At 43.0% G+C, this 13,554-nt stretch overlaps 1 protein-coding gene across 1 annotated transcript in view; it reads right to left on the bottom strand.

Annotated features, from left to right (window-relative positions):
• DDI2 (DNA damage inducible 1 homolog 2) overlaps positions 1-13,269 on the bottom strand; it is a 50,766-nt gene extending 37,497 nt beyond the window's left edge. Inside the window, exons 1-3 of the mRNA XM_054437292.2 lie at positions 12,872-13,269; positions 3,816-3,945; positions 67-303 (exon numbers count right to left, since the gene is read on the bottom strand). Of these exons, the coding sequence (XP_054293267.1) occupies positions 67-303; positions 3,816-3,945; positions 12,872-13,009 (505 nt within the window). The 5' untranslated portion in view covers positions 13,010-13,269. The remainder of the gene's footprint in view (positions 1-66; positions 304-3,815; positions 3,946-12,871) is intronic.
• Positions 13,270-13,554: the final 285 nt, after the last annotated feature.

Raw genomic sequence — 13,554 nt, forward strand, 5'->3', positions numbered from 1 at the left:
CATTTGCTATGACACAGCTTCTTCGCCTCAGGCCAGCCTAACAGCCTTCCAAATTTATAAGCTTACCAAGGTCTCCACTGAGCAGAGCTTCTGCCAGGGGTGGATTGCGTTCCTTCAGCAAGGACAGCTCATGGGGGTTGGCCAGCAACATATCTCGGAGCAAGGCTGGATTGTCCAAGCCCTGAGGAGATGAAGTTATTTCTCCAGGAGATGAGTGGGACTGCTGTGTTCCTGGTGGCTGGCGCTGCCGGGGACTTGATGTGCCAGGCACAGCTATACTACTGAAATCTATTCGGGGTAAGTCTGTTGGGGAAAATCAATTCAGTTTACTCAAATTACTCTACAAAAACAAGCACTTGAAGGAAACAGCAGAACACTTGCTCATACATGGTACGTGACAGCAGCAAAGGTAACTGTAGACTTTAACCTTGTTCTTTCTCATGCTGACTCTGAATATAAAGCCTGCAGGCTGATAGTGAATTGATAGAAGAAGAAAAATAGGGGGAAGGTGATGGTAGTAAGCCCAAATTTTTAGCTTATAAAATATCTCACAATAGACATCAGGTTTTTAATTTATGTTTTTAAATAATTAAAGTGGCCAGGCATGGTGGCTCACACCTGTAATCCCAGCACTTTGGGAGGTCAAGGTGGCTGGATCACCTGAGGTCAGAAGTTCAAGACCAGCCTGGTCAACATGGTGAAACTCCGTCTCTACTAAATATACAAAAATTAGCCGGGCGTGGTCACGGTTGCCTGTAATCCCACCTACTCAGGAGGCTGAGGCAGGAGAATCACCTGAACCCAGGAGGTGGAGGTTGCAGTGAGCCGAGATGGTGCCATTGCACTCCAGCCCAGGCAACAAGGGCGAAACTTTGTCTCAAAAAAAAAAAAAAAAAAAATTAAAGCTAGTTTCAATAAATATAATTGCATAAGTCTGGATGTTGTTCTTGAGAAAAATCCTACTCTGGTCTGACATATGGTTCAAACAGCCTTGGCGCTTGGATTAAAGAATTTTTTTTTTTTTTTGAGACGGAGTCTTGCCTTGTTGCCCAGACTGGAGTGCAATGGCACGATCTTGCCTCACTGCAACCTCTGCCTCCTGGGTTCAAGTGATTCACCTGCCTCAGCCTCCCGAGTAGCTGGGATTACAGGCGTGTGCCACTACGCCCAGCTAATTTTTGTATTTTTAGTAGAGATGGGATTTCACCATATTGGCCAGGCTGGTCTCGAAATCCTGACCTCAGGTGATCCACCCACCTTGGCCTCCCAGAGTGCTGGGATTATAAATGTGAGCCACTGCGCCCGGCCGGATCAAAGGATATTATATATGTCAAGTGAGCAGCATAAATATTAGATGCTAAATTCTGCAAGTCAGTGCTAAACGTATTGGCTCAGGGAAGTTCTTAATAGTTCTCCGAATTTATACTTTAATCTGTGCATCTCTGCTAACTCTTCTCATGCCCTTGGGGAGCTAAAAAGTGTCATCATTTTATAGAAAAGAAAGAAGAAAAGGGACTTGCATAGGTTCTCAGTGCTGAGTACACCAAAAGCTACCACAGTTTAGAAGCTACAACTCCCAGGTTCTATATGCCAAGCGGAACTGACCTTACTAAAATGAAAGGAAGATAAAACGGAATTTTAATCCTTACACAACGGACTCACATATTGTATGACCCCATTTATATGAAATGTTCCAAACAGGTAAATACATAGAGACAGAAAGTAGACTTGTAGTTGTCTAGGTTGCGGAGCCTAGGGGGAAATGAGAAATGACTATAAATGGGTACAGGATTTCTTTTTAAGGTAATGAAAATATGCTAAAATGGACTGTGGTGATGGTTACACAACTCATGAATATAGTAAAAAAAATCATTTAAATGCATGAATTGCATCTCAATAAAACTGTTATTTAAAAAAGAAAATTGAAGAAGAGAAAAGTAAACAAGGACAGCCAGAATGAGGGGCTAGGCCTGAGTCAACTGACATTCCTTCAGCTCCAAAAAATATATCTGATGGTCAAACTTGTCTGAACAACTGAATACTTTTCTTAAAGATAATTGTGCTTAATGTTATAAATGACAGTACACTAAGCAATTCCACAGTGATCGGAATTACAGCACAATCCTTGCACTATTAAGGATTTTATATAAACTAAAAAATCAAAAAACAAACAAACTTGTCTCAAGTCTGGGACTATCCTGAAGCCTTTTTGGACCTCAGATAGAAAAAGAGAATGCTTAAACTCATGATGTAACATTTCTACCCTTTAGCAGGGGTTCAACTAGCCACTTTCTTCAACTCCCAACCAAGGAAATGGTGAAGTGAAGAGGATGATCTCTGTGAAGTAGTAAATCTATACCAGCCAGAAAAACATATATGGGTGGGCCCTCTTTGCAGGTCAAGAAATTTTATCTCCACTCCTGTTATACATTATCTTGAGAGTCCATTCACTTCAGAATAATTCTCAAAAACATGTTTACTTAATAGACCAGATCACTCCCGCCCCAACCTGTTGGCTCTCTTGTCCATAAGCAACAATACAGAGGAGAAAAAAAAAAAGAATTCCGGAATTAACAATCTCATCAAATTAACCAAAGGAAGATGTGGTTTTTACTGATTGTCACAGTTGTTTAAATACGTTTAACTTCTTCAGAAAGAAGTTTTAACTTCTTTCTAAAGTTTAACTGTGGCCCCAAGGGACTAATGTCTTCCAGATCTGGTGGAGCTGGTCCTTGATGGTCTCAGTAAGCTCCAGTTTCAGGCTGAATGGAAACACTGTGGTTAAAACTGCAGTCAGTCTGTCATCACCCAGACTCTGCCAGCATCTGTCACCATAAACTTTAAAACTCGTGACCTACAGGCTAAACACTATTTAAGAAAATCTATCTGAATATGGCAGTGAATGGAAAAAAACCACACATTTCACCAAGCTGTTTCACATTAAGACCTTATAAACATTTTGTGGATCATGAGCCACTTCAAGTATCTGAACAAAGCTATGACCTTCTCTCTATCCAGTGCACACACACGTTCACATCCACACAATTCTGCATATTATTTCAGTGACATAGAACCTACTAAATCCCAATGCACAGATTTCAGACTATAAACATCTATTATAAAAGGAGCATCAAAGATAGATAAACGTTTCTTTGTATGTGATTCACACAGCTGGTGGGAAAGAACCACAACTTGGTGGTCAAGCTGCTTAATGTTTATCAAGTTCAGCATAATGGAAAAAGCATCAAATTTTAATTCCTGTGCCCTCACATAATAGCTATGTAACTTTAAAGACAGCATTTAAAATCTGAGCTTCATAATTATAAATTATTATGCAAATTAGTATGAAATCCCCCCACAACCAAGTTATGAGATCATGTGAAATGCAGCTCCAAGTGCCTGGCTGGCTATAAAATGCTCCAGAAAGGCTGGCCACTGAAGGACAGACACAAAGTAGCAAAATCATAGGCTTATGTATTCTTTCAAGTCCTTCCCAAGGATAAAGATTACTGTATAATTATCACTGATAACAGAAGCTAACATTTATTGAGGGCTTGCTATGTGCTAAGATTTTACATGCATTAGCCTCACGTCAGCTTTAGGAGTTGGGGTTAATTATGGCACCTATCTTATAGAAGAGGAAACCAATTTAGAGACGTTAAAATACTTGTTCAAGGTTACATGGCAGGGAAAAGGCAGAGTCAGGATCTGTATTCTGTAGTCTGAATCCAAAGCAAATCCAAAACTCTGAGGCGCTATGCTCTGCTACCTGCTGATGGTTGTGCTGGGGGATGCTCAACCACCAGATGTCTTACTTGGGAACTGCACTGGAGGTCGAGGGTCTGCATTCTCCTTCTGTCGTAAAATCACAACGTCCCCATCTTTCAAGCCATAAGAAGCCAATGATCTGTGGTTGTCTGTGAGAGGTCTTTCAGCATAGACGATCTACAACAAGAAAAGATATACAACAGTATAAAGCACTGAGAAGTAACAAAGCGCAAAGCAGAAGGACCAGTTTTCCCCTGAATCAGATGTCACACTTCTTTCAAACCCTCCAGTGGACTCCCACCACATCCAGAACAAAACCCACAGTCCTTCCCGTCACCTACCAGGACCAAACAATGTGGCCCCTGGCTCTCCTGACTTGCCTTTCACTATGACTGCTGTTCCTCAAACAACAGGGATCAACTTCCCCTTCAGGGCTGTTTCTCTTGTTTTCTCTACCTGAGGAATGTTCTTTTTCCACTCATTTTTTTCCTTTTACGTCTCTGATCAAACATTACTCTTTAGAGTTCTTCCCTAATGTTATTTAAAAGGTACTGTCAACTAACACAATATATATTTACTTATTGTCCTTTCTGCTCCATTAAATGTAAACTATTTGAGGACAAAGACTTTGTTTCATTCACGAGATCATAAATGCTTAGAACAGGGCCCGTTATATAACTGATGCTCAAATATTTGTTGAACTAAAGAATGAATGAATTTATGGAAATGGATATAATTTTAGATTTAATTTTTAGCAGGGAGGAAAAGGGAATGATTTATTCTGGGTATGCTAACTAACTACAGTACTATTAAATAAAGTGTGCACTTTGAAATAATCTTGTACACTGGCAAAAGGGTCCCAAATACCATCCTTCCTGCACTGCATTCTTCCTTCTCTTCTACCATCCCCAAAGTTTTATCACTCTGGGCCGGGCACGCTGGCTCACGCCTGTAATCCCAGCACTTTGGGAGGCCAAGGCGGGTGGATCATGAGGTCAGGGGTTCAAGAACAGCCTGGCCAACATGGTGAAACTCCGTCTCTACTAAAAAGACAAAAATTAGCCCAGTGTGGTGGCACGTGCCTGTAATCCCAGCTACTCCAGAGGCTGTGGCAGGAGAATTGCTTAAACCTGGGAGGCGAAGGTTGCAGGGCTGAGATCGCACCACTGCACTCTAGCCTGGGCAAGCAAGATTCCATCTTGGTGGGGTGGGGGGAGGGGGGAGACTGGAAAATAAAGTGAAACTAAGAAAATAACAACTAAACACAAGTGGAAAAAAGAATTAGGAATGTACTACTAATAAAAAATAATATTTTATGATGTGTAATCAAACTGAAGAAAACCTGAGAGCACAAATAGATGAAATAATGTGTTGCAGGTAGAAAGAACAAAGGTACACTATAATTTTATCATGAAAAAACATAAAATCTGCCCTGCATTATTACATACTCCAGAAAGGCATTCAGAATAAACTCAGGCTTTGAAAGGTTTTCCTCCTAATGATTTTTCACCAGGCCACATGCGAACTGAGGAACATGAGTTCTATCCTTGCCAGTAACTCCCTGAGAGGGGCATGACACTCAGCAAGTCCAGGCCTCACCCTTCCCATGTGTCAAGCAAGCAGGTGGGCTAGATCATCATTACAGCTGTCCCTTCCAGTTCTCTCCGCTAACATTATCATTCTATGTTTTCTTACAGCTTTCATAGTAAGGTTACCTGAAATAAAAACTGAAAACACAGCATTTAAACTGGAAAAAAAGTCATTATGCCATATCTGCTCTCAGAATTTATAGACATGAGGAACAGAACAGGAAAATGAGTTCCTACCAAAATCAAATTCTTCTGAATATGAGCAAATTTGTAGGCCTAATTATATAAGTTTTATGCATAACTTGAAAAAAATACTATTAAGTTCTTAAGGCTCAACTCGCCGAGTTAAAACACATTTCAGATCTGGTATGATGGCTCATGCCTGTAATCCTAGCACTTGGGGAGGCTGAGGTGGGAGCGTCGCTTAACCCATTTAGGCCAGAGGTTGCAAATTTTTTTTTGTGAAAAAATCATACCTTAGCAATGACCTTGAGCGGCAGGATATAACTCCCAGAAGCTTAGCGCTCCATTGGAACGCTAAGCACAAATGGGTTAAGCCCTGGAGTTTGAGACCAGCCTGGGCAACATAGTGAGACTGCATATCTAAAAAAAAAAAAAAAATTTTTAATAGCCAGCCATGGTAGCATGTGACTGTAGTCTCAGCTACTTAGGAGTCTGAGGCAGGAGGATTGCTTGAGCCCAGGAGGTCCAGGCTGTAGTGAGCTGCGGTTGCACCACTGCACTCCAGCCTGGGGCAACAGAGTAAGACCCTGTCTCTTAAAAAACAAAAACAAAAAAAGAACCACATTTCAATAGACTGCAACTGTCACTCCCATCATCCCATTCACACACCCTTATTTAAACACAAATTTCACAGTAAAAGCACATCAGCATCAACACAGATTTTCGGCAAAACAACTGAGAGTCATATTATAACTTGTGAGACTGCCTGGAAAAAACACATAACCCAGAAGTGATGAGCGTCACAGGTTGAGGTGTGCAACAAGAAAAAAGAGGCATGCCAAGAGAAATGGCAGGTAGGCAGGCTCTTACAGCATAGCATCAACACTGCGAAGCCACTGTCAACAATCTACTCTTTAATTTTCCAGTTTCAGAGATTCAACTATCAGTATATTTAGAGATACATGAACAGTCTCCTGGGAGCAGAGGCACATTTTAACGGTATTTATTTATTTATTTTTTTTTGAGATGGAGTCTCGCTCTGTCGCCCAGGCTGGGGTGCAGTGGTGGGATCTCAGCTCACTGCAAGCTCCGCCTCCCGGGTTCTCCTGCCTCAGCCTCCTGAGTAGCTGGGACTACAGGCACTGCCACCACGACCAGCTAATTTTTTTTTTTTGTATTTTTTGTAGAGACGGGGTTTCACCACGTTAGCCAGTATGGTCTCGATCTCCTAACCTTGTGATCCGCCCGCCTTGGCCTCCCAAAGTGCTGGGATTACAGACGTGAGTCACTGCACCCAGCCACTAACTGTATTTATAAGAGAAAATTTATTTATTTACAAGGAGGAATCAAACTCAGGAGAATCAAAATGATCCTATGCAGGCCGGGTGCCGTGGCTCATGCCTTAATTCCAAAACTTTGGGAGGATTAAGTAGGAAGATCATTTGAGGCCAGGAATGCAAAGCCAGCCTGGGCAATACAGCAAGAACCCACCTCTAAAATACTACTACTACTACTACTAATAATAATAATTAGCCAGACATGGTAGCATATGCCTGTAGTCTCAACTATTTGGGAGACTGAAGCAGGAGGATCACCTGAGCCCAGGAGTTCGAGGTTGCAGTGAGTTATGATTGTACCACTGCACTCCAGCCTCGGCAACAGAATAAGATCTTGTCTCTTAAAAAAAAAAAAAAAAAAAAAAAAAAGAAGAAGAAAACTGCAATTGCAACTGTCTGATTTCAAAGCCCATTATTCGGGTAGTATCATATACAGCTTTCCTAAACATAACCCCAAAGTGGCCTGGTGAATTAGCTGGGTGATTTTAACAAGTACTACTAAGCCATCCATTGCCACTAAGAGACTCTATCCACCAGGAGGATCAAAATACTGTCCACTGCTCAAAGCATCCCCATGTCCTGGACATGAAGAAACACCACCAAATGCCCGCTCTGACTCCCACTTCACAGATGCCATACTTCACTCCATCACTGCTTGGTTGCCACAATATTTCCTCAGCAGACAATATCATTTTTTAAAGGAACGCAGCATGATCTAACAATAAAAATGTAAAATCTAGATAACCACCACATTGAGCATGTCTATGAAATATGAAATGTTGCTTCAGTGCCAATTTCCTGGAAACACTAGACTGAAGAACCTGGGTGAGGAGCACACGTTCCTCACACTGACGAAGCAGCAGCTGTGCTCCATTTTAGTCTAAGGACATAAATGAGATCAACTAAAGCTTAGCTAAAATTGTAATTGCCACAAAGAACTGATTTCTTTTTGTTTAAATAGGCTTAAGAGTCCAAGAAAGACAATTATTTTGCAGCAAAAGTCCCAAAATAAATCCATGTGATCTTCCAACCGAACATTCAGTATCTATTAGACATGGCTTCAAATCTCTACCAATCAAAACAAAAGGCGATCTGCTGCCGGCATTCTCGATCTTTCCACCATTCATGTTACCCAACTCAACAGCTACAAAGCCCAAAATTCAAGTTTTGCCAGTTATAAGAACATACAACAAGAAAATGTATACAGCTATGAGTCTTAATCAGCAAAACTGGCACAACTGCTGGTACTTACTCCAGAGGAGGCACCCCAGAGACTGAATTATAATCTTAATCAACATTTAACAATAGACTAATTAATAAAACTCCAGAACTTTTAAGCATGAGGTCAGGTGTTTTCTGGTCTCTGAATGAGAGCCTTCTATTAACAAAAAGCTTAACAATAAATTTCTAGCATTACAGAACATAAACTGGTAGGCCAGGTGCAGTGGCTCACACCTGTAATCCCAACACTCTGGGAGGCAGAGGCGGGAGAACTGCTTGAGGTTAGGAGTTCAAGCCTAGCACTGGCAAGACCTAGTCTCAAAAAAAAAAAAAAGTCGCTGCTACCTGGGAGGATCCCTTGACCCCAAGATGTTGAGGATACAGTGAGCTGTGATTGCAACACTGCATTCCAGCCTGGGCGAGAGCAAGATCCCATCTCTAAAACATAAAGAATAAAGATAAAATAAGGACCATAAACCGGCCACAAAACACTTGGAATTACATCTGACTGGCTTCATAATAGTATTACCATTAATCAAATACCCAATATCTACCAAGTTATCTACATATACTACCCCATGTAATAGCCAATTTGACTTGTATAATCTAAATTTACTAAAAACCTTTCAAAGACTTTATGCCTTTGATCTGGCAACTGCATATCTAAGAATTCATCCTGAGAAAACAGAAATGGAGGCTACAGTCTTAAGTATGTGGATGTTCATGGCATGTTACTTATAACTGCTTCCAATTTTCCCCAGTATTATGCTCAACAAAAGGGAGACTGCTAAATAAATTACAACACATCTATATGATGGTATATTATGTAGCCTTTAAAATTATCAATTTGGGGCCAGGTGTGGTGGCTCATGCCTGTAATCCCAGCACTTTGGGAGGCCAAGGCAGGCGGATCATCTGAGGTCAGGAGTTTGAGACCAGCCTGGCCAACATAGTGAAACCCCCATCTCTAAAGCAAATAAAAAAATTAGATGTGGTAGCATACACCTGTAGTCCCAGCTACTTACGAGGCTGAGGTGAGAGGATCACTTGAGCCCAGGAGATTGAGGCTACATACAGTGTGACCCCTGAGTGCACTACTGCCTAGGTGACAGAGCAAGACCCTGTCTCAAAAAAACAAACACATAGACGATAAAATAGTGGTTTACAAACCACAAATCATGCTGTGTGCATTTCCAAGATCATACAATTACTGCTATTATTTGCCTTTCATTTGAGGGTCCTTATATGTTGTGCCTACTTTTTCCATATGCCATCTACAGAGGTAAATTATCATGATGTTTCAAAAATATGAAGACATTAATTTAAAGTGAAGCTAAGTTCTGATAACTGTTTGAAGTTCACCCAGGCAAGTCTGCATCAAAGCATCAAACAGAGCCATGACTGGCTTCCAAGCCCACACTTCTATTAAGAGACCAAACACGCCCAGCTTTAATCACATGTACAAGTAGAGATGGCTTGTTCTAAATTTGTTATCACTGCATTATAACTACTATAACTGCATTATAACTACTATAATCAGACTGTTAAAAATTAACACCTTTTCCAACTATATGCTTATGCGCAATTGACACTCAGGTGAAAGACTGAATTCTAAACCAGTGATCACCAATGTAGGGCAGCCATGCAAGACAATTCCTTAAGGGTGGAGGAAGAAACTGAAAATATTAGAATTTTCATTTCCATTTATTTTAGTTCGTCCTTCCTTAAGTTCCATTTTGTGTATGTACAATGTTACTTTATAGATAATGTATTATATATGCATATAATGCACGTTATGTGTATTATATGCACATGTGGCCATATATAATGCATACAACGTATCAGTTCATGTATATAATGTATTATATACATAACAGGAGCATAATCTGAAACATTTTACTGATAGGGATACATGAATGAAAGTTTGGACACCAGTGGTGTGGACACATAGTGGCAGGAAAAAATAGCCAGGAACATAAAAATATATATATTTCCTTGAAGAAATGGAGTCAGAAATGAGAGGTGAAGGAATGGGAATGGAGAAGGTAAACAAGAGGAGGAGTTAAACAGTCTAGGAAAGGAAGGGAAGATGAGTAATATAAGAGAACCCTGGGAGGTAATGGGGGGGGACACTCAAGTAAGTAAACATGATATATTTATGGGTAAAAACTATAATGATGTTTACTATTATGATTTGATGACAGGAAATGACTCAAGTGTCTAGGGTGGATCTTGTTCCTGCCTGATGGGCAAACAAGTGAAAGACAACCGACCACCAGACACCTTAAAATAGATACTGTGTTGTCAGGTTACAATGGAGCCAACAGAACAGACTGGAAAAACAAGAGCTGTTTATGGCTATCTAATACAGGCTTAACACCAGTTGGAGCCCAAGTTTCTATATGCTAATTTGGCTTGGGAAGGAAGTAAATGCCGAAACATTGACGTAATGAACAAGAAATAATTTGGAGTTAGCCTACGTTCAATTACTAAGGTATTCCTAACTTTCCCAACTGGCAGAGGGCAATGTCTGGCTGACCACACAATAAATCGTCTTTTGTGATGGCTGTAACAAGAAATTTAAGTCAATTAAAGGGGGTGTCAGGTATACCTTTGACTTAAATTTCTTGTTTCAGCCATCACAAAAAGCGTAGGAATGGAAACAACCTCAACCTGTCTTTTCCCAAGCCCTAACAACAAAACCAATTTACATTTTAATTTATTTTCCCTACCAGCCGGTGATCATAACCAGGGTAATATAACAGCTAGAGGAAAAAACAACTGAAAAAGCCACTATCGGGCTGGGCACGGTGGCTCACACCTGTAATCCCAGCACTTTGGGAGGCCGAGGCGGGCAGATCACGAGGTCAGATCGAGACCATCCTGGCTAACACGGTGAAACCCCTTCTCTACTAAAAATACAAAAAATTAGTCGGGCGCGGTGGCGGGCGCCTTTAGTCCCAGCTACTCGGGAGGCTGAGGCAGGAGAATGGCGTGAACCCGGGAGGCGGAGCTTGCAGTGAGCCGAGATCGCGCCACTGCACTCCAGCCTGAGCGACAGAGAGAGGCTCCGTCTCAAAAAAAAAAAAAAAAAAAAAAAAAAAAGAAAAAAAGAAAAGAAAAAGCCACTATCAAAAATTGAAGAGTTGTCCGGGCACGGTGGCTCACACCTGTAATCCCAGTATTTTGGGAGGCCGAGGCGGGCAGATCACTTGAGGTCAGGAGTTTGAAATCAGCCTGGCCAACATGGTGAAACCCCGTCTCTACTAAAAAAAAAAAATACAAAAATTAGCCGGGCGTGGTGGCGCGTGCCCGTAGTCCCAGCAACTCAGGAGGCTGAGGCAGGAGAATCGCTTGAACCCGGGAGGCTGGGGTTGCAGTGAGCCGAGATCGCACCACTGCACTCCAGCATGGGCAACAGAGCAAGACTCCGTCTCAAAAACAAAAACAAAAAAAGAAAAAAAAAAAAATTGAAGAGTTGATTTTCTCTATTTAAACAGTCTTTTCCTAGTTCTCCACATGAGGCATTCACTGACAGAACTGGTTCCTGAGCTTTTGTGGATTAACTTTTTAAATTCTTTCTGAACAGCTTTATGCCAAGGTTCTAAAGTTCACATTGTGTAAAGGAATCATACTTCTGAACAAAGTATTGACACGTGTTTACCATAAGACAGCAGAACAAGCTGTAGTTGGGCAATCGTTTTGTAAACTATTTCATAACTGCAGTAGAAAATCAAGATTTACTTGATGGAGCCTTGGGAGACCTCTATAATTTTCTTAATGTTTAGACTATTTCCTCCAGGCTAAATTTATTAAGTCACGATCTAAGTGTTTTAGTGTAAAGTTTACAGCGTTATTGTCACCAATTCTGCTTGATAAAGACTAGGGGCAGCCCCAAAGCATTTTGAGAATTACTTTGCTTAGTTAAAATATGAGAGGCTGAACTTCTTTCCAGCAAGCTGAGTAGGGAAATGAAACCACCAAACAACACTGATACTAGGCCGTTTCCAAGCAAATATCCTTTTAAAGGATTGAGCTTTGAACTGACCCAAACTCTGAACTGTGACCTGAAAGAAAAAGGGCCTTCTAGCTTACTACCAGGGTAGAACCGAAAGAAACAAACAGCTTGAGTTGAACCAATAGGTACTGTTTTTCAAAAGAATTTAACCAGAAACGCATGTGGTGGGTAAAGAGCATTTCCAAAGACCCCAAAATGAGGCAGTGCAAGTCTTAAACTTTTTCTTTCACCGGAAGTGCAAATCTGTGCATTTAAAGGTAAACTGCGTATATTTAAGCAGAAACCCTCTCTAAAAAAAAAAAAAAAAAAAAAGCAGAGAAACATCTATCTACCACAGTGATCCAAACTGATATTTCTGGTTTGCAGGATGTATGAATCCTAGCAAACCCAGGGCTGCTTCTGAGGTCCACGACGATATCCTACACTCGGGATTAGAAAGAGGAAAGAGCCAAAGAGCCAAAGGTGGGGAGGGTTAGCGCTGCTCAACAGTCCACGCGCCCCTCACGCTGCAGTGGGTGCGTCTGCGGTCAGGTTCTCCGCTCCCTCTCCTCGTACCCCACCCCACGCTCGGGGTGTGTGAGGGCAGCTACCGATGCCAGCTCTCCAGCTCCTTTCCGGATGCGGGGGTGACCTGAGAATGGCTATCCCTGCTCCCCCCAGCCCCCAATTCTTCACCAGTAGCAAAGGGAGGGAGTGGGGCCCCGAGGCGGGGAGGGCTTAGCTCCGGGGCAGGCCCGGCTCGCTGCCCGGCGTACCTGGCTCTCGGCTGCGGGGATGCCAGACTCGAGCTCGCACAGCGCGCGGAAGTTGTGCAGCTCGAAGTCGGCGTCGACCTGGAGGGAAAAGGTCACCTCGGAGAGGTCCCTCCGCACACAGTACACGGTGAGCAGCATGGCCCGGGCCCGACCCGGCTCGGCTCGGCCCGGCCTGGGCGCGGGGCGCAGGGGAAGAGGCGGCGGCGTGGCCTGGCTGGTGCTGCGGGAGGACGGCGCGGGCTGCTCGCTCGCTCGCTCCCTCCCTCACACACGCTCAGTGAGTCACTCCCTCCCGCCCTCACTAGCAAGCACGGCCGCCGCCACCCGCCTGCGAGTCCGTCTGCCTGCCGGCCTGCCTCCCACGGCTGCCGCCAAGCGCGCCGGCCGCCCGGCGCCCCGCCCCGCCGCAACGCGGCTGCCGTAAAGCCCGCCTCGCCTTCCCCGCCTTCGCAGCGCAGCGGGGGGCAGGGCCGGGAAGGGGAGGAAGAAGCCAGGAGAGGATAGGAGGGGGAGGAGTGGGAAGGGGGCGTGGAAGAGGAGAGGGAGGAAGGGCGAGAAAAGGGGAGGGGAGGAAAGGAACGCGGAGAAGGAAATCTCTGCTGACTCTAATGACAGAGGTCTGTGGAGGAGTCCCCAGTCTTATTTATTCACCGAACAGGCATTGATTAAGCGCCTACCATGTG

Source organism: Pongo pygmaeus, chromosome 1 (genome assembly GCF_028885625.2).
Source record: "Pongo pygmaeus isolate AG05252 chromosome 1, NHGRI_mPonPyg2-v2.0_pri, whole genome shotgun sequence".
Lineage (NCBI taxonomy): Eukaryota > Metazoa > Chordata > Mammalia > Primates > Hominidae > Pongo > Pongo pygmaeus.